This window comes from Oncorhynchus gorbuscha, linkage group LG19 (assembly GCF_021184085.1).
Source record: "Oncorhynchus gorbuscha isolate QuinsamMale2020 ecotype Even-year linkage group LG19, OgorEven_v1.0, whole genome shotgun sequence".
NCBI classification, from domain to species: domain Eukaryota; kingdom Metazoa; phylum Chordata; class Actinopteri; order Salmoniformes; family Salmonidae; genus Oncorhynchus; species Oncorhynchus gorbuscha.
Window position 1 is genome coordinate 50463549 of NC_060191.1, and position 18592 is coordinate 50482140.

Below are 18592 nucleotides of genomic sequence, written 5' to 3' on the forward strand. Positions count from 1 at the left end.
TCCGTTGAACAACTGACTAGATATCCCCCTTTCCCTTACCTGTTGTATTTGTCACGTGTGACAAATACAACTTGATTTGATCATCAACTACAATGTTTGGGCCAGTAGATGGTGCCATGGAACAACATATATGAAAGCAAATCAGACGACAAGCTACAAAGAGCCTACTAGTTTATGGGTGAGGATAAATTAACTAAGAATATTTTCCAGATACACTACCGTTCAAAAGGGGTCACTTAGAAATGTCCTTGTTTTTGAAAGAAAAGCTATTTTTTGTCCATTAAAATAATATAACCTTTTTCAGAAATACAGTGTAGACATTGTTAATGTTGTAAATGACTATAAAATGGAATATCTACATGTAGGCGTAGAGAGGCCCATTATCAGCAACCATCACTCCTGTGTTCCAATGACACACTGTGTTAGCTAATCCAAGTTTATCATTTTAAAAAGGCTAATTGATCATTAGAAAACCCTTTTGCAATTATGTTAGCACAGCTGAAAACGGTTTGAACTGTACTGATTGAAGAAGCAATAAACTGCCCTCATTTCGACTAGTTGAGTATCTGGAGCATCAGCATTTGTGGGTTCGATTACAGGCTCAAGATGGCCAGAAACAAAGCACTTTCTTTTGAAACTTGTCAGTCTATTCTTGTTCTGAGAAATTAAGGCTATTCCATGCGAGAAATATGAAGCTGTTGGTTGAGGACTTGTGAGGCGTCTGTTTCTCAAACTAGACACTAATGTACTTGTCCTCGTGCTCAGTTGTGCACCGGGGCCTCCCACTCTATCTATTCTGGTTAGAGACAGTTTGCGCTGTTTTGTGAAGTACACAGCGTTGTACGAGATCTTCAGTTTGTTGGCAATTTCTAGCTACAATAGTAATTTACAAGATTAACAATGTCTACATTGTATTTCTGAACAATTTTATGTTATTTTAATGGACAAAAAATGTGCTTTTCTTTAAAATACAAGGACATTTCTAAGTGACCCCAAACTTTTGAATGGTAGTGTAGGTATTCTGTTAAAGTCAAGAACTGGATAACATTCTCAGAGTTTAATCCTACGGTAGAAAATAATCTAAAAATAATGCAATGTGTATGTAGGCTACTCTTTGGTGCAGTTACAACAAATAAAAAAATTATGACTAGGCCTAATCTCTCCTGGACAGACTATGGAGCATGAGCATCTGACCAAATTACGGGATATTTTAATTATGGTGTAACCGAGATTAATTAATGAGAAAAGAAAACCAGAATTCTCAGATTGTTTCAACTGAACTTAATTTATTGTCATTATGATTTACTTTTGCACGACAGTATTTGATACATCACTTGCATAAAGAACAATACTTAGCTAAATCACAAAAAATAACATTTTACACCTAACATTATTTACTGTAAGTCCAGATGTCCACGAGTTCATCCAAAACGAGAAGTCTTTGGAACTCTGTGCCACTATGAAAGAACACCCAATTTCTACAAACTAGTGTCTTTACACAGTTATTTTGTTTAGACACACATCTCTAATACACAGCCTGAATTTGGAATGGCAGTATGGTTCTCCATTCTCATCACACACAATAGGCCTACACCACACACCCTATCTGACGCTTATCCGAGTATGCAGCAGTTTGGAAGGTGGCTTTACATGGCAAAAGATCATTCTGAATCTCATCGAAATATGTAATGAAACAACCAAACATCAATTATGTTTCATTTTCCTACTACCACAAGAACATGTTGTCATCTCAAAGGTTACAATAATATTGTTGAAAGTGTCTAATCAAAGGCCATCCTTCAATGACTAATTTCATTAGACCCTTATATCTAGTGTGTCCACCAATGTGCAACATTTTTTGAATCACCAGTGTGTACATTCAAATAACTATAATATAACTCCTAGAATACAGATTGTAGATAGCATATGCCTGCGATTGGCCAATTGGTATGGCAGTGACAGCGGACTATGCTATTGGTTGGCCAAAGCTGGAATCACTGGCTCATTAGTATGCATGATTGGCCACATAGATCTGGTCGGATTCACTGTCCCCGCCACCAGTGTACTTCCCCTGACAGGCCAGGCCATTCACCTGATAGTAAGAGAAAGGGGGTGGGGGTATGAGGGGCAAACACACAAACACTGTTAGGAGCAAACTCACTTAATGTCAACTGAAAACATAGATCACTTCCTCAAATGACCGTTCCACATTTGAGAAATTGTGAAATGTTCTTAATAGCATTGTCCAGTTTTATTAATTACAATATTAAGAAGAAATATGTTCCTCAACAATGCTTTCGTGCTAAAAGACGAATGCCAGGTTGATTAAGAGTCTGAAAACAGAGTGATGTACATGCCTCTGCTCGCTTGATAAACTGCTCAGTTGCAGCACTCTCATTCTCTTTATGTCCCCGCCAGGTTTTGAGTGCGGACACCTGCAGGGCTCGGCCGTACGAGAAGGTGAGGGTCCAGGGCTTCACCAGGGAGCAGTTGTTGATGGCATTCAGGTGGACAGAGGCCTCCTCTTCACTCTGACCCCCAGAGAGGAACGTCACTCCTGCACACACAGAAAACAAATAGAGTGAACAGTCAATGGATTTCTATCAGCACCATAAGTGCTTTACAAACTGCCAATAGATTAACCTATGTTCAATATGCCAAATCACTGGTATAGTGACTGAATCTGACACTAGTACTGTATATACCCTCTTTCTGAACTTCTCTGAGAGGTCAATGCCTTTAGACCCTACCCGTGACAGCAGGAGGGACGGTGCGGCGCAAGGCAGTGACTGTTGCCATGGCGACCTCCTCTGCGCTGTATTTTGTGGGGCAGCTGTGGCCAGGAGTGGCCATATTGGGCTTGAGCAGAGTGCCCTCCAGGTACACATGATGGTCAGACATGGCCTTGTACAATGCAGCTAGGACCTGCACAACATGGGGAACACATGGAACATGATAAACTGGCAATGTTAGAAATACATATTACACACTAACAGGTTACAGGTTGGGGTACGGTCCCACCTTCTCTGTGACATACTGACAACGCCTCAGATCATGATCTCCATCAGGCAAAATCTCTGGCTCCACAATAGGCACAATCCCATGCTGGGTGACAGAAAAGGGACATAATTAGCATCATGATTAGAAGGTGATGCTGATGTTACGTACTGCAATTATAATATTTTCTCATACCTGACATTGTGCCTTTACACTGCCTTTGCGGGGTTCTTACCTGCTGGCAAATGCTTGAATATCGAGCCAGAACATTTGCATTCTCTTCAATGGACAGTTTAGAGGGGGTGGTCTCACTGATCTTGAACACACAGCGCCACTTAGCAAAGTTTGCCCCGTCCTTCTTATACTGAGCACAGCGTTCTGAGAGCCCATCCAGTCCTACAGGATGAGAAAGAGATGAATAAGGCTGTAAAGGATTGGGATTCACCAGTGAGTGGCAGACTACATTTGTAATTGTCAAATTCAGATAGTTTTGATGATCAGATTGAGTGTAATCCGAGGGTTCTCGGCCCTACCCTGAGTGGTAGATTCTCCATTGGTTCCTGCCAAGGGGACAACACCCTTGTCAACCTGAAGAAAAGGAGGTAGAGCAGATAATAAAATACAAATGACAATGGTCAATCCTCCCCTTCACACTGATCTTCTTTTTGTCTTAAAGCCAGCTCATTTTCATCCAGATGGTGTTGATATTAATAGCAGCTATTCTATCCTTAGCACTGCCATCCATTAGCGGTAGAACTCCTGATCAGAGTGTATCTGTACTACCCTTTGGTCTCCATAATGTTGAAACCTGCACCCTTCCTGGGACTGTCCATTGGAGCATATCAGGTAGCCTTATGCTCCACATTCTCATTCATTCCTTCCCTCACTAATGTTATATACAGTAGAAGTAGGGTCAAGACGTATTCTTGCCCAAGCTAGAGACCAGAGACATAAAACATACTTCAGATATCACCATTGGCCCTTTTGAACCCTGTGCTCATACATTACCTTGATGCCCACAGTGATGCCCCTATCTTTGATCATCTTGACGAAGGGCGTGCCGTCGTCAGCGTGTTGGTACAGCGTTTCGTGGAAGAAAATGACTCCTCCGATGCAGCTGTTGATGCGGTCGTCAGCCCTGAAGAGGATCTGGCGGTACTGCCGGCGGTTCTCCTCAGTGTTCTCAACCCCTATCTGGTTAAGGCGCTTCGCCATGCTGCCTGTTTCCAGGAACATTAGAAAAAGCATGTTCACAGTCTGGTAAACCTACAATTATAAAAACGGAATAATCTATTGGACACCACCCTGTACCACTGCTTTGTAGAGGGTTCTGTCAAGCACCACTGGAAATGAAGATTTGTCTAATAATAATTTGTCTAATCATTTTCATTATGATGGTTTTCCAATGCATAGAGAAGATGCAGAGCTCCTTACTGACCCACAGACTCATCAGCAGCCAGGATGCCCTTCCCTGGAGTGACGATACGAAGGGCAATCTCCTGGAGCTCCCTCTTCTGACCACTGGAGAGGGCTGGGAACTGGTGCGTCATCCTGAGAGATGGTCGATCACACAACCTGCATAGGGATATCATTAGATATCAGATCTTGCACATCTTTGCTGGTCTAAATTGATCAACATTCACTCAGGGAAATATTTAGCTAGAGACATAGATCAACAGTAGGGGCATATCTCTCCCATCCAATGGAGTAAAGTACTTAAGTAAAAATACTTTAAAGTACTATTTAAGTAGTTTTGGGGAGTTTCTGTACTTTACTATTTATATGTTTGACAACTTTTACTTTACTACATTCCTAAATAAAATAATGTTCTTTTTACTCCATACATTTTCCCTCACACCCAAAAGTACTTCTTACGTTTTGAATGTTTAGCAGGACAGTAAAATGGTCTAATTACATGTACTTATCAAGAGAAAACATGGTCATCCCTACTGCATCTGATCTGGCAGACTAACTAAACAAAAATGCATCGTTTGTAAATGATTTTGGAGTGTGACCCTGGCTATCCGTAAATGTTAAAAACAAGAAAAGGGTGCCGTCTGCTTTGCTTAATATGAGGAATTTGAAGTAATTATACTTTTACTTTTGATACTTAAGTATATTTTAGCAATTATATTTCGTTTTCATACTTAAGTATATTTAAAACCAAATACTTTTATACTTTTACTCAAGTAATATTTTACTGGGTGCCTTTCACTTTCACTTGAGTCATTTTATATTCTATTCTTTACTTTTACTGGAGTCTGAGAATTGGGTACTTGTTTCACCACTGCTCACATTCTCTGAAATCCCAGTGATTTTGGCTGAGTGACTGTCCTTATTGGCACATTGTCAGCTGGGATTAGGGATATGTGGACCTTTGTGCTGACTATGCAGCCCACCAAACAAATAGCCCAGGAGGCACAAGAAAGGTGAGGGAATTCTGTCAGTCCAAACCAGAGAGTTTTTCAGAAATATTACCCTGGTTCTGTGTAGCTGTAGTAGCAACATCAAATTGGCAAGTGAAAAAAAACAACTTAGGAGGTAGTAATACATACAATTCACATAGAGACGATACATTTCTACTGTATGAGTACTATTTATTGAGAGCAGAAGGCCCCTAATCACGCTTCCCACTTGCTGATGTAGCAGCGCTGACTACAGTAATCTGTGGGGTAGCACAATGCATTTGTTGATTCATGCATTCATATCACATCCCTTGATAGTGGGTATGGCAAATCACCATGTCAACACAGACCCTCAGCTTTCGCACTCCACTGTCTACAATAACCAAGGAAAATAAAACAATAGCCAGTAAAAAAAAAAAAATCTACCACTTATCATCATGTCAACTCCAATCCAGTCTTTTAATTTGGTTTAGTAAATTGGAAGACAATAACAATCCATTGTTATATCTTTAGTTTTCCAAATAAAACATAAAAAACATTACTTTAATAGCATCATCCGCATCTCTGTGTGCCACTCGTCCAAAAGTTGAACATTCATAGTAGCTCAATATCATATTCTCTATCCTGCTTACTAAAGCTTGCTGAAATGAAAAGTAAATGTAAAAAAACTTAAGAACCTTACCTGACAGGATGCTAATTCAGAGTTCACTTTTTTCACTGCAGAAGTGATAGCCACTGCGCTGTCTGACAGACTGCTGCTCCCTTGTATCCCACTCAGCTCTGTGACCTCCAAAACCAACACCTCTAGGGCGGGGCTTAATGACAGGGTGGAGCTTGTTGATGTATAATAAATAAATATGGATGAATACATTCAACAAGAGGATGCTGTTGGGAGGAGCTATAGGAGAACAGGCTTATTGTAATGGCTGGAATGGCATCAATGGAACGGAGTCAAACAAGTTATTGTGATGTGTTTGATACCATTACATTGATTCCCATCCTCCTGTAGCTCCTCCTACCAGCCTCTTCTGCATTCAACATAAACTCTGCATTCAACATAAACTAATCCATCATTCCAAGTCTTTACAATAATAATGATACACTTGTTTTTGCAGGTACAGTTGTCCCAATGGCAGTTGTCCCAATGGCAGTTCAATCAATAGTTCAGTGGATGAAACGAAGCTAATTAATCATTCCAAACAACAGTTTTGTGTTTCTCTACATTGTTTTCACATAAAAGTTAGATTTCAAGAAGCCTGGCTACTTAAAACAGCCACATTTGTGTACACCCAGGTGCCTTGCCTGGTTCACCAACTACTTTGCAAACAGATTTCAGTGTGTCAAATCGGAGGGCATGCTGTCCGGTCCTCTGGCAGTCTCTATGGGGGTGCCACAGGGTTCAATTCTCGGGCCGACTCTTTTCTCTGTATATATCAATGATGTTGCTCTTGCTGCGGGCGATTCCCTGATCCACCTCTACGCAGACGACACCATTCTATATACTTCCGGCCCGTCCTTGGACACTGTGCTATCTAACCTCCAAACGAGCTTCAATGCAATACAACACTCCTTCTGTGGCCTCCAACTGCTCTTAAACGCTCGTAAAACCAAATGCATTCTTTTCAACCGTTCGCTGCCTGCACCCGCATGCCCGACTAGCATCACCACCCTGGATGGTTCCGACCTTGAATATGTGGACATCTATAAGTACCTAGGTGTCTGGCTAGACTGTAAACTCTCCTTCCAGACTCATATCAAACATCTCCAATCGAAAATCAAATCTAGAGTCGACTTTCTATTACGCAACAAAGCCTCCTTCACTCACGCCGCCAAACTTACCCTAGTAAAACTGACTATCCTACCGATCCTCGACTTTGGCGATGTCATCTACAAAATTGCTTCCAACACTCTACCCAGCAAACTGGATGCAGTTTTCACAGTGCCATCCGTTTTGTCACTAAAGCACCTTATACCACCCACCACTGCGACCTGTATGCTCTAGTCGGCTGGCCCTCGCTACATATTCGTCGCCAGACCCACTTGCTCCAGGTTATCTACAAGTCCATGCTAGGTAAAGCTCCGCCTTATCTCAGTTCACTGGTCACGATGGCAACACCCACCCGTAGCACGCTCTCCAGCAGGTGTATCTCACTGATCATCCCTAAAGCCAACACCTCATTTGGCCGCCTTTCGTTCCAGTTCGCTGCTGCCTGTGACTGGAACGAATTGCAAAAATCGCTGAAGTTGGAGACTTTTATCTCCCTCACCAACTTCAAACATCTGCTATCTGAGCAGCTAACCAATCGCTGCAGCTGTACATAGTCCATCGGTAAATAGCTCACCCATTTTTACCTACCTCATCCCCATACTGTTTTTATTTATTTACTTTTCTGCTCTTTTGTACACCAATATCTCTACCTGTACATGACCATCTGATCATTTATCACTCCAGTGTTAATCTGCAAAATTGTAATTATTCGCCTACCTCCTCATGCCTTTCGCACACATTGTATATAGACTGCCCATTTTTTTTCTACTGTGTTATTGACTTGTTAATTGTTTACTCCATGTGTAACTCTGTGTTGTCTGTTCACACTGCTATGCTTTATCTTGGCCAGGTCGCAGTTGCAAATGAGAACTTGTTCTCAACTAGCCTACCTGGTTAAATAAAGGTGAAATAAAAAAATAAAAAAATAAAGATTGCAGTATGTTGGCCCAATAACGCTTTTTTAAAAGCTATAATAACTCTGAACCCTTCAGCGCAACCTCATTTAAGTGTTAAACCAATTTGCTCACTATTTTCCTTTAATTAGTTGAAGTCATAGACTTATATAATTAGGTTGAACTATGCCTTAGGCACATTTCTGAATCTCTTGGCAATTCAGACCTCCCCCTAAGACCCAGAAGAAAAGCTCAGTCTCAGAGCAATTCAAACACCCCTATGCATATCTGCATTATACATTAGTAGTAAATAATGTGTATTAGTAGGTTCAGAAATAGTGTTTCCAGGTTTCCAGTGGATGGAAATGATGAAGTATAGAACTGTGACATAGATAAGAGAGAAATGGGGTCAGAAAGATTTTTTTTATGTGAACAAGATATAACAACAATCAATGTTTGAGTAGTTTACATAGGTCGATAATCAGGTCCATCACATGAAGATCAACAGTGATAGGCTACATTGTCTTTATGGTGGCATTTTCAGCAGTTACATTTCCACTTGAAGTGGTTGGATAAAATGCATATGTAATTCTATAAAGAATTACATATGCATTTGACAGTAAATACTTAATTCAATCATGCAGGCATTATATAAATTCTCTTCAAGTGTTTGAATTTGATCCTTTATTTGGCAAGTTGAATATCTCCCATTTTTTATATAGAAATGAGAAAATACTTGTTCCCACTTTTCTAAGATATCTCACTTGTTCTAGTGTTATTTTACGGGACTTCTCCATCCCTCCCTCCATAATTGTGTCAGTGTGCTAGAGGTGTCTACCAATGTAAAGATGTGGGTCACTGGACTAACACCACAGACATACTGTTCCAGACCTGTTTAAGACAAGGGCCTGAAGGGGAATTCATTGTCAGACCACAGAGAGAGGAGCCCACTACACCTTCCTATTCAGGAGACATTTTAGGAAGATGACTGGGACTTGTCCTTAGATTATATTTAGCCGTCTCCATTGGGGCAGTAGCTATTTTTCTTCTGTTCGAACCTAATTAAAACATTTAATGACGATGCTTTATCTGGTCTTCAATTTCTACATCCTATTAGGTTGCTCCCTTAAGGATTTCTCTGTGTTCTCAGAGTTTTACCAAATAGGTCACCGTCACACCAAGGTCTTGGAAAAAAGTTGGTGTTGTGTATCCAGGTGTAGTGCAATATAAATACTGTACAGTATGTCTTAACATAATATATAAAATATGCCATTTAGCAGATGCTTTTATCCTAAAGGACTTACAGTAGTGTATCATCCATACATTTTCCTATGGGTGGCCTGGGCCCCAGCAGGAATCGAACCCATGACCGTGACGTTGCAAGATCCATGAACCACACAAATTTCAGAGGAAAAACCATTTGAAATACCCAATGAATGATACTCTGTAAGATGTATACTTTTCTGTTTGGTAACAATAAACGGAAAGCCTCTTCTTGTATTGTACTGGCTCAAACATGTGTATGTTCTCTGCTGTCATGACTGATGATCAGGTGTCTGAAGTGACTCAGGCTTTATACCTGGAACAGCTAACATCATCTAACCTAAAAAACCTGTGGAACTTATCAACTCTTTTTTAACACTTCAAGTGGCTCCAAAGAAGAGGCTATGCTTAAACGTACATATTTCCTTTGATATTTCTCCTAGTATATCATGACAGGAGACAACTCCATCGTGAGTTTATAGGGGTTTTCATTATTCAGCTGTTACTGTGGTTGGGTAAAACACATCAAAAATGAGTGAAATCTAATGAGAAATGGGTATACAGCAAGACTTCGTGAACAGTCAAAGGCATTGTGATCAGTCACACAACAGTCAATCAAATAATTGATGGCCTAGGCAATCAAACATAAAATTACACAGAAGAAAACATTGTTAAAAAAATATATGTGAACGGATTTTCAGGAAAATAGAGATATTTTTATATAAATTTAATGACAAAGGTAAAAGGTCAAACATGCAGGTGTTTGATCCACATTTTAAAATAGTGTGCTGTTACAGGCAGTGCCTTGCACCAATTTGTAAGTCGCTCTGGATAAGAGCGTCTGCTAAATGACTTAAATGTAAATGTAAGTGTTGAGAGGCTTTGAGTTTCAGTACTGTTAATCTCAATGGGAAATATAATTGTTATAAACCCTTTTTGGTAAATGGTGGTTTTCAGTGTATTAAAGCTCATCTATATTTATCACTCCATTAAATGGGTATGCAAAGAGGTATACAGAGGAAGAGAGGGAGCCAAATAGGTAAAGTAAATAAAGAAAACAGTTGTGGTCAAAAGTTGAGAATGACACAAATATAGATTTTCACAAAGTCTGCTGCCTCAGTTCATATGATGGCAATTTACATATACTCCAGAATGTTATGAAGAGTGATCAGATGAATTGCAATTAATTGCAAAGTCTCTCCTGCCATGCAAATGAACTGAATCCCCCCCAAAACATTTCCACTGCAATTCTGCAGAAGTCTTCAGGGCGCCCAAGAAAGTCCAGCAAGCTTCAGGACCGTCTCCTAAAGTTGATTCAGCTGCGGGATCGGGGCACCACCAGTACAGAGCTTGCTCAGGAATGGCAACAGGCAGGTGTGAGTGCATCTGCACGCACAGTGAGGCGAAGACTTTTGGAGGATGGCCTGGCATCAAGAAAGGAAGCAAAGAAGCCAATTCTCTCCAGGAAAAACATCAGGGACAGACTGATATTCTGCAAAAGGTACAGGGATTGGACTGCTGAGGACTGGGGTAAAGTCATTTTCTCTGATGAACCCCCTTTCCGATTGTTTGGGGCATCCTGAAAAAAGCTTGTCCGGAGAAGACAAGGTGAGCGCTACCATCAGTCCTGTGTCATGCCAACAGTAAAGCATCCTGAGACCATTCATGTGTGGGGTTGCTTCTCAGCCAAGGGAGTGGGCTCACTCACAATTTTGCCTAAGAACACAGCCATGAATAAAGAATGGTACCAACACATCCTCCGAGAGCAATTTCTCCCAACCATCCAGGAACAGTTTGGTGACAAACAGTTTGGTGACAAACAATGCCATTTCCAGCATGATGGAGCATCTTGCCATAAGGCAAAAGTGATAACTATGTGGCTCGGGGAACAAAACATCAATATTTTTTTCCATGGCCAGGAAACTCCCCAGGCCTTAATCTCATTGAGAACTTGTGGGTGGACAAACAAAAACCCAGAAGTTCTGACAAACCCCAAGCATTGATTACGCAGGAATGGGCTGCCACTAGTCAGGATGTGGCCCAGAAGTTAATTGACAGCATGCCAGGGTGGATTGCAGAGGTCTTGAAAAAGAAGGGTCAACACTGCAAATATTGACTCTTTGCTTCATGTAATTGTCAAAAAAAGCCCTTGACACTTATGAAATGCTTGTAATTATACTTCAGTATTCCATAGTAACATCTGACAAAAATATCTAAAGACACTGAAGCAATAAACTCTGTGGAAATTAATATTTGTGTCATTCTCAAAACTTTTGGCCACGACTGTACAGTGTATTCGCAAAGTATTCAGACCCCTTGACTTTTCCCAAATTTTGTTACATTACAACATTATTCTAATACATTTTTCTTAATCTACACACAATACCCCATAACGACAAAGCGAAAACAGGTTTTTAGAAATGTTTGCAAATGTATATAAAAAAAGTATTCAGACCTTTTGCTATGAGACTCGAAATTGAGCTCAGGTGCATCCTGTTTCCATTGATCATCCTTGAGATGTTTCTACAACTTGTTTGCAGTCCACCTGTGGTAAATTCAATTGATTGGACATGATTTGGAAAAGCACACACCTATCGATATATGGCACCATAGTTGACAGTGCATGTCACAGCAAAAACCAAGCCATGAGGTCAAATTAATTGTCCGTAGAGCTCTGAGACAGGATTGTGTTGAGGCACAGATCTGGGCTAGCGTGGCAAAGAAAATATTCAGCTTTGAAGGTCCCCAAGAACACTGTGGCCTCCATCATTCTTAAATGGAAGAAGTTTGGAACCACCAAGACTCTTCCTAGAACTGGCTGCCCGGACAAGCTGAGCAATTGCGGGAAAAGGGCCTTGGTCAGGGAGGTGACCAAGAATCCGAACACTCCAACAGAGCTCCAGAGTTCCTCTGTGGAGATGGGAGAACATTCCAGAAGAACAACTATCTCTGCAGCACTCAACCAATTACGCGTTTATGGTAGAGTGGGCAGACGGAAGCCACTCCTCTGCAAAAGTTTGCCAAAAGACACCTAAAGCACTCAAACCATGAGAAACAAGATTCTCTGGTCTGATGAAACCAAGACTGAACTTTTTGACCTGAATGCTAAGTGTCCCGTCTGGAGGAAACCTGGCACCATCCCTACAGTGAAGCATGGTGGTGGCAGCATCATACTGTGGGGATGTTTATCAGCGGCAGGGACTGGGAGACTAGTCAGGAGGGAAAGATGAACGGAGGAAAGTACAGAGATACACTTGATTAAAACAAGTTCCAGAGTGCTCAGGACCTCAGACTGGGGCGAAGGTTCACCTTTCAACAGGACAACAACCCTAAGCACAGAGCCAAGACAATGCAAGAGCAGCGTCGGGATAAGTCTCTGAATATCCATGAGTGGCCCAGCCAGAGCCCGAGCCAGATCGAACATCTCTGGAGAGACCTGAAAATAGCTGTACAGCGACACTCCCCATCCAACCTGACAACGCTTGAGAGAATCTGCAGAAAATAATGGGAGAAACTCCCTGAATACAGGTGTGCCAAGCTTGTAGTGTCATACCCAAGAAGACTTGAAGCTGTAATCACTGCCAAAGGCGCTTCAACTAAGTACTGAGTAAAGGGTCTGAATATTTATGTAAATGTGACATTTCAGTTTTTATATTTTTATACATTTGCTAAATTTTCTAAGCCTATTTTTGCTTTGTCTATATGTGGTATTGTGTGTAGATTAAGAGGGAAGAAAACAATTGAATACATTTTAGAATAAGGCTGTAACGTAACAAAATATGGAAAAAGTGAAGGAGTCTGAATACTTTCCAAATGCACTGTACAGTAGCTTTTTCACAACCAAGTATACATGCGGTACAAAGTATATATCAAATGTTTCCATTAATTTGCAGGCAGTATTGAGGCAAAGTAGAACAGGCACATCTCATTCACTACAACCCTGAGCTGTAGCCAGAGCCTGGCTCAGGTCAATGTTGGCCAAGGTAGGTGACAGGTCAGTGGGGCTGGTAGGGGAGTGGAGGATGTCACAGTCAAAGTTCTGGAAGTAGTCCATAGACAGGCCCCGCATTGCTTTGACTGGACGATCAGGATGGTTCTTCAGTTCAAGAATTAATTCAACAGGTCTCTTCTGTAGTAGCTGAGAGTCAAAGGAAGTGCCATGGAAAAACATCTGCCTTTTGAAGCGCTCCAGGCTATGCAGGCGATGGGCTGGGTTCTTGCATAGGAGCTGGAGTCACAAACAGGATGGAGAAAGAAAAGCATTGAGAATTTGTTGTGATGGTATTTTGTTGATACTCAGACAATCCTACTACAGATGACTTCTGACCTCTGTGAGCAGAAGGGCTAGTGCAGGCCTGAAGGTCTTGGGTATGGAGTATGGGCAGTCTCTGACCTTTCTCAGCATGTTGCAGTGGTCTGGCTCTGGAGGTACAGGGAACTATGGAGATGACAGAATTAGCACCAACAACATCTCTAGACTAGCATTTTTATTTGCATGACAGGACAGCTTAAAAAAGAAGAAAAACAACCTTTCTAACAGCTATTACATCACCACATATTCATTTAATTAAGATGAACTGTGGTGTTGACCACACCTTTCCAGTCACCATTGAGAACAACAGAATGCCGAGAGACCACCAATCAGCAGCATGGCTGTAGGGACCCCCACTCAGGACTTCAGGAGCTGTTTGGACAAAGGACCATCCCAGTGAGATTATAATAGGTGCCTCATGTGTAGTGACCATTAACTTTGCCTGATCCCAAGAATCTCACCCATGTATTGGATTGTCCCACAAATTGTAAATGCTCTTGCGCCCCGCGCAAGACGTCGAGAAAGTCCAAAGTCAGCTAAACGCAGGTGACCTGCATCAAACAGATACAGCAGTATTTTACATACAGTACTTTACAAATCCAATTCCAGCTATTCTACCTGACTAATATGAAACTTAAACTACTTTCACCATAAAAATGATATCTTCAAGAATATTCCCAACAACAACAACACTGAAGTGTCCACTGTATTATAAGGCCCTCTAGTGTTGTCTTGTATTTTTTGCAGTAGAAAGTAAACTAAACCATACGTCAAATGTATGCATGTGTAAAGAACGTCACGCTGTTTGCTTAGCGAGTACAACTTCCTCCCGATTCGGCCTGGTTGCGAACTCGGGATTTCTGCCTCGCAAAATACACGTGACCGTTCTCCCTCAAGCAACTTAGCTGATAGCGCCACCTCAAAAGCTAGCTAATGATACGGCGCAAGCAGGACACTTAAGGCTGAGGAGTACATTTCACACATCCCCATGTGCTACACATGCATGACTGTTCTGCAAACTGCTTTGGATAAAAGTGTCTACTAAATGGTTTATATATGAATATATTTTTTAAGCCAGCATTACCTTGGTCAGACAGAAGGACATTCTCCATCTAAAAAATCCAGAATAATCAGATGATTATAAACTTTCCAGTGAAGTTATAAATATGAGTCATTTAGTTGCAAGATTTATGTACAAAGAATAATGTTCATGATCAAAACAAACCTTCACATCCCTATGCATGATCCCAAAGTCGTGAAGGAAACCTACCGATCAGACACACCCATTATAATGAGTAAAGGTGAAACTTAAACATTGATCTCATACACATTTTTGGAGAATATACAAGTGTACACACACTTGAGGGACGCTCACCCAAAGCACAGCCTAGCTCTGCAGCGAACACCCGAACCTCATCATCCCCAAACTGGCCCTTCAGTATCCAGTAAGTGTACAGGTCTCCAGTACTGCAGTACTCACACACTGTAGGAAGACAGACACAGTCACACACAATGATCCATCTTAGTACATAACAAGGCTATGTACAGTACACTGATCCAGGGCTGGGAGTAGATGACCCCTGTTGAAACACAAGCACTTGAAAAGGAAGGAGCAGTGGAGGAGAGAAGCAATAGGAGAACATTCATTTGTCGGAAGTCACAGAGTTGCAAGTTTTTTAAGGCTGGGGGAAGCATAGGAAGGGAAAGGGCTGATGTTGGGGAAGGAGCTAAGTGTCAGTGAGAGACACAAATGAACTCAAACATGCCTTTATCCACTAATAAGGGTGCTATTAAAAAATCTAAAGGAAAGGAAATTCGGATCAGAGGCCACAGGACTGTATGATACACACTAAAATCTCAGTAGATGGCAGTATAATTCTTCAGACGAGTCATGGGGCTCAGACTGAGGAGACAACAGTAAATAGCAGAAAGGCCAGATAATGCCATAGTTAACACTCCTGCTAGGGAGAGCGAGACAACCCATTGGGCACACACTGGTTGAATCAACATTGAACTGACGTACCCAGTGGGAAGCTCCTATGTAAGACACAGGGAGGTTAAAGAGAGGGGCGGATAAATAGGGATCTAGCTATATCACATTAGTCACTCACTAATGAAGAGGTGGCGCTGGGTCTGCCAGCAGTCCTGCAGATTGTGGAGGAATGGGTGGCTGAGCTGCCGCTGCAACGCAACAGGCAACACACACAGCAACAGTGTGGATGTCAGCAAAGACACTCAGTAGAACTAAATGTGATTTAGGAGGGATCTGGATGTAACCAGGTATTTTCAACGATCGCAAATGTTTTTATTTTATTTTTGTTCAGCAAAAGCTCCATGGGACCATGTTTGTTGTTGCATAGAAGCTCATACGGATAATCGTCATAGTCATTGTCATTGTTAGAGCTCAGTGAGTCATTGTTTCCAGCATGTTATCCCTAAACTAAGTCAGGAGCTAAGCTAGGATAGCAGCCTTACAGGTCACCCTGCTGTGTGACCTACCTGAATGATGACCTCCTCCTTTGACTGTTCCAGGACCCCATGCTTCAGTATCTCAGACTTGGGTAAAACCTGTAGAGCAACACAATACAATAAAATGAAATGCAGGGTAGGAATAGAATACACTAGATGTGTGTAATGTCACATGAAATATAGTGCTGGTAAAATGTGATGTGACAGGAGGCTGAGGAGACTCACCTTAACGGCATAAGTCTTCTCCTTTGACCTGTCCTTTACTTTCAAGATAGGACCAAAGGAGCCTTTAGCTATGAAGCCCAGGATCTGAATGTCATGGAGAGGGTGAGATTCAAATGTTGCAATATCATTCAATATCATTCAAGGTAGGTTTCACACCAGATAGACCACCATATCATTTATTTCCCCCTCATATAGAATAACCAAGAAGTAATAAGTTACTGATTTATCGGTTGTTTTCCTATCAATGAATGATTTCATTACATCTGCTGAAGAGACAACATTTTCATCAAAGATTGAAATCATGTGTGGTCCAGGTGTTCAATCCAAATGAAGTTAAGGAGGACTACCTGGAAATCGTCTTGCCCAGTAAATGTACGGTGTGGGAACTCAGGCAGAAAGACAGAGATGAAACCAGGGAGAGTCGACTCCATGCCAGGCTTCTGAGGGCTGTGTCCTGGGGGGAGGAGGTCCTCAGGGATTGGGGCTCCGCTGCCGAGCACCATGCCCTGTGTGGCCAGAACAGGTGGGCCAAGGTGGCGAAGTCCATCAGTAAAGGATATTCCAATATTGGAGAGAAGACCATGCCAGCCTGGATTGCGTCGTCTCTCCTGGCTTGGCACCCGTTTCTACATTGAGGACAGCGGCTTTCTAATTAGTGATGGTTCTAATTACAAGTTGTGCTGTGAGTAGCAAGTAACTATAGCTACATGTCAAACATCTGTTGATGTTACTTACTGGCATATGCCACACTAGAATCATGCAGGACTAAATCAGCATTGGATAGAGATTTCACATGAACATGTGCCAACATAAGCAAAAGATTGTTGAAGACATTCATTAAAAACCTCTTAAAGATCAGCCCCTTTTTAATTTTTTTGTTGTCTAAAATGACATACCCAAATCTAACTGCCTGTAGCTCAGGACCTGAAGCAAGGATATGCATGTTCTTTATACCATTTGAAAGGAAACACTTTGAAGTTGGTGGAAATGTGAAATTTATGTATAACACATTAGATCGGGTAAAAGAAAATACAATGAAAAAACATGTTTTTTTGTACCATCATCTTTGAAATGCAAGAGAAAGGACATGTCTTATTCCAGTGCAGTCGCCACTAGATGGCAGCAGTGTATGTGAAACGTTTTAGACTGATCCAATGAACAATTGCATATCGGTTCAAAATGTATCTAGACTGCCCAAATGTGCCTAATTGGTCTATTAATACATTTTCAAGTTCATGATTGTGCACTCAAACAATTGCATGGTAGTCTTTCCATGTAATAGCTACTGTAAATTGGACATTGCAGCTAGACTAACAACAATGTAAGCTTTCTGCCCCTATCAGATATGTCTATGTCCTGGGAAATGTTCATGTTACTTACAACCTCATGCCACATTAGCTTAACCGTCCCGAACAAGAGAATTTCCCAGCAGCCAGTGAGCCACTCCCCCGTCCATTTTAATATAACTCTCCAAGGACCCTTAGGCGCTTTGCATTAAAAACAGTTCAGTGCACTCATATTGGCCAGCTCCACGTGAAATGTCATTGTAAAATATTGACTTAAAATCATTGTTCAGTTCACATATACATTTCGATAAAAAGATTAATATTCCGATGCATATTCATAAAAAACTGTTCAAAGTAAGGTGCTCATCACCGGTTTATATTCGCTGAACTCACGTGTTTCTAAACGCCAATATTGTCGCGAGCTAGCGGCTAGCCTACTATACAAAAGGTATAAATGTATCACTTATGTGGAACAGACCGTAGATTTGTAGGCTAAAGCAGTCTGAATAAACATGTGATCAAACCTGATAACGTCATAGATAGGTGTAGACTACGTCTGAAGATCTCTTACCTTGTGTTTACTTGAGTTGCTGCCCATTACATTGCTTGGTAAACCTCGATCAAACCCACGTCATTATTTTCCCAATTGGTTAGTTTTAACACGGTCTTACAATGCCTTGTAAAACATGGAGCGCACATTCCTGACCCGCCATGACTGAACAGCGCGCAGGGTGGGTCTGATCATCTCGAGAGACGAATGATAACCTCACATTCGATGGTATTCTACAGAAGGCGAAATTCCGCTCCAGTTCGCCCTGTCAGATGAATGATCAAATCAGCCACTCACACTCCACTGGGATAACGGCTCAAATCAAAACGCCACATTTCTGTTAACCAATCATACATCTAATTACGAAATAAATGATAAATTAATGGTGTAGTGACCTTCTGAGAACATACATGATACATTCAGC

General features: G+C 41.4%; 2 protein-coding genes across 3 annotated transcripts; both read right to left on the reverse strand.

Moving 5' to 3' along the window:
• Positions 1 to 1266: 1266 nt before the first annotated feature.
• Positions 1267 to 6219, reverse strand: LOC124005671 (fructose-bisphosphate aldolase C-like). Its single transcript, XM_046315120.1, has 9 exons — positions 6085 to 6219; positions 4436 to 4572; positions 4006 to 4217; positions 3531 to 3585; positions 3233 to 3393; positions 3022 to 3105; positions 2751 to 2925; positions 2358 to 2557; positions 1267 to 2092 (listed from the first exon to the last, which is right to left on the reverse strand). The coding sequence occupies exons 2-9, from the start codon at positions 4545 to 4547 to the stop codon at positions 2006 to 2008; spliced, it is 1086 nt and encodes a 361-aa protein (XP_046171076.1). The 5' UTR covers positions 4548 to 4572; positions 6085 to 6219; the 3' UTR covers positions 1267 to 2005.
• Positions 6220 to 13035: 6816 nt separating this feature from the next.
• Positions 13036 to 18450, reverse strand: LOC124006302 (ribosomal protein S6 kinase-related protein-like). 2 transcript variants are annotated; one of them, XM_046316231.1, is made up of 12 exons: positions 18190 to 18450; positions 16680 to 16958; positions 16333 to 16416; positions 16138 to 16206; positions 15750 to 15819; positions 15014 to 15121; positions 14864 to 14904; positions 14723 to 14750; positions 14100 to 14189; positions 13922 to 14010; positions 13654 to 13764; positions 13036 to 13554 (listed from the first exon to the last, which is right to left on the reverse strand). In XM_046316231.1, the coding sequence occupies exons 1-12, from the start codon at positions 18214 to 18216 to the stop codon at positions 13252 to 13254; spliced, it is 1299 nt and encodes a 432-aa protein (XP_046172187.1). In that variant the 5' UTR covers positions 18217 to 18450; the 3' UTR covers positions 13036 to 13251. The 2 variants fall into 2 exon arrangements, with proteins under 2 accessions (XP_046172187.1, XP_046172189.1); XM_046316233.1 differs by lacking the exons at positions 16138 to 16206; positions 16333 to 16416.
• Between the last annotated feature and the right edge of the window lie 142 nt (positions 18451 to 18592).

Excerpts from the sequence above, each read along its gene's own strand:
- LOC124005671 (XM_046315120.1), bottom strand. The coding sequence starts at position 4,547 with ATGACGCACCAGTTCCCAGCCCTCTCCAGTGGTCAGAAGAGGGAGCTC. Across the intron at positions 4,218-4,435 it reads GGCTGCTGATGAGTCTGTGG|GCAGCATGGCGAAGCGCCTT; the intron begins GTCAGTAAGGAG and ends TCCTGGAAACAG. Across the intron at positions 3,586-4,005 it reads GCATCACTGTGGGCATCAAG|GTTGACAAGGGTGTTGTCCC; the intron begins GTAATGTATGAG and ends CCTTTTCTTCAG.
- LOC124006302 (XM_046316231.1), bottom strand. The coding sequence starts at position 18,216 with ATGGGCAGCAACTCAAGTAAACACAAG. Across the intron at positions 16,207-16,332 it reads AGAAGACTTATGCCGTTAAG|GTTTTACCCAAGTCTGAGAT; the intron begins GTGAGTCTCCTC and ends GTTGCTCTACAG. Across the intron at positions 14,011-14,099 it reads TGGGACAATCCAATACATGG|CTCCTGAAGTCCTGAGTGGG; the intron begins GTGAGATTCTTG and ends TTGTCCAAACAG.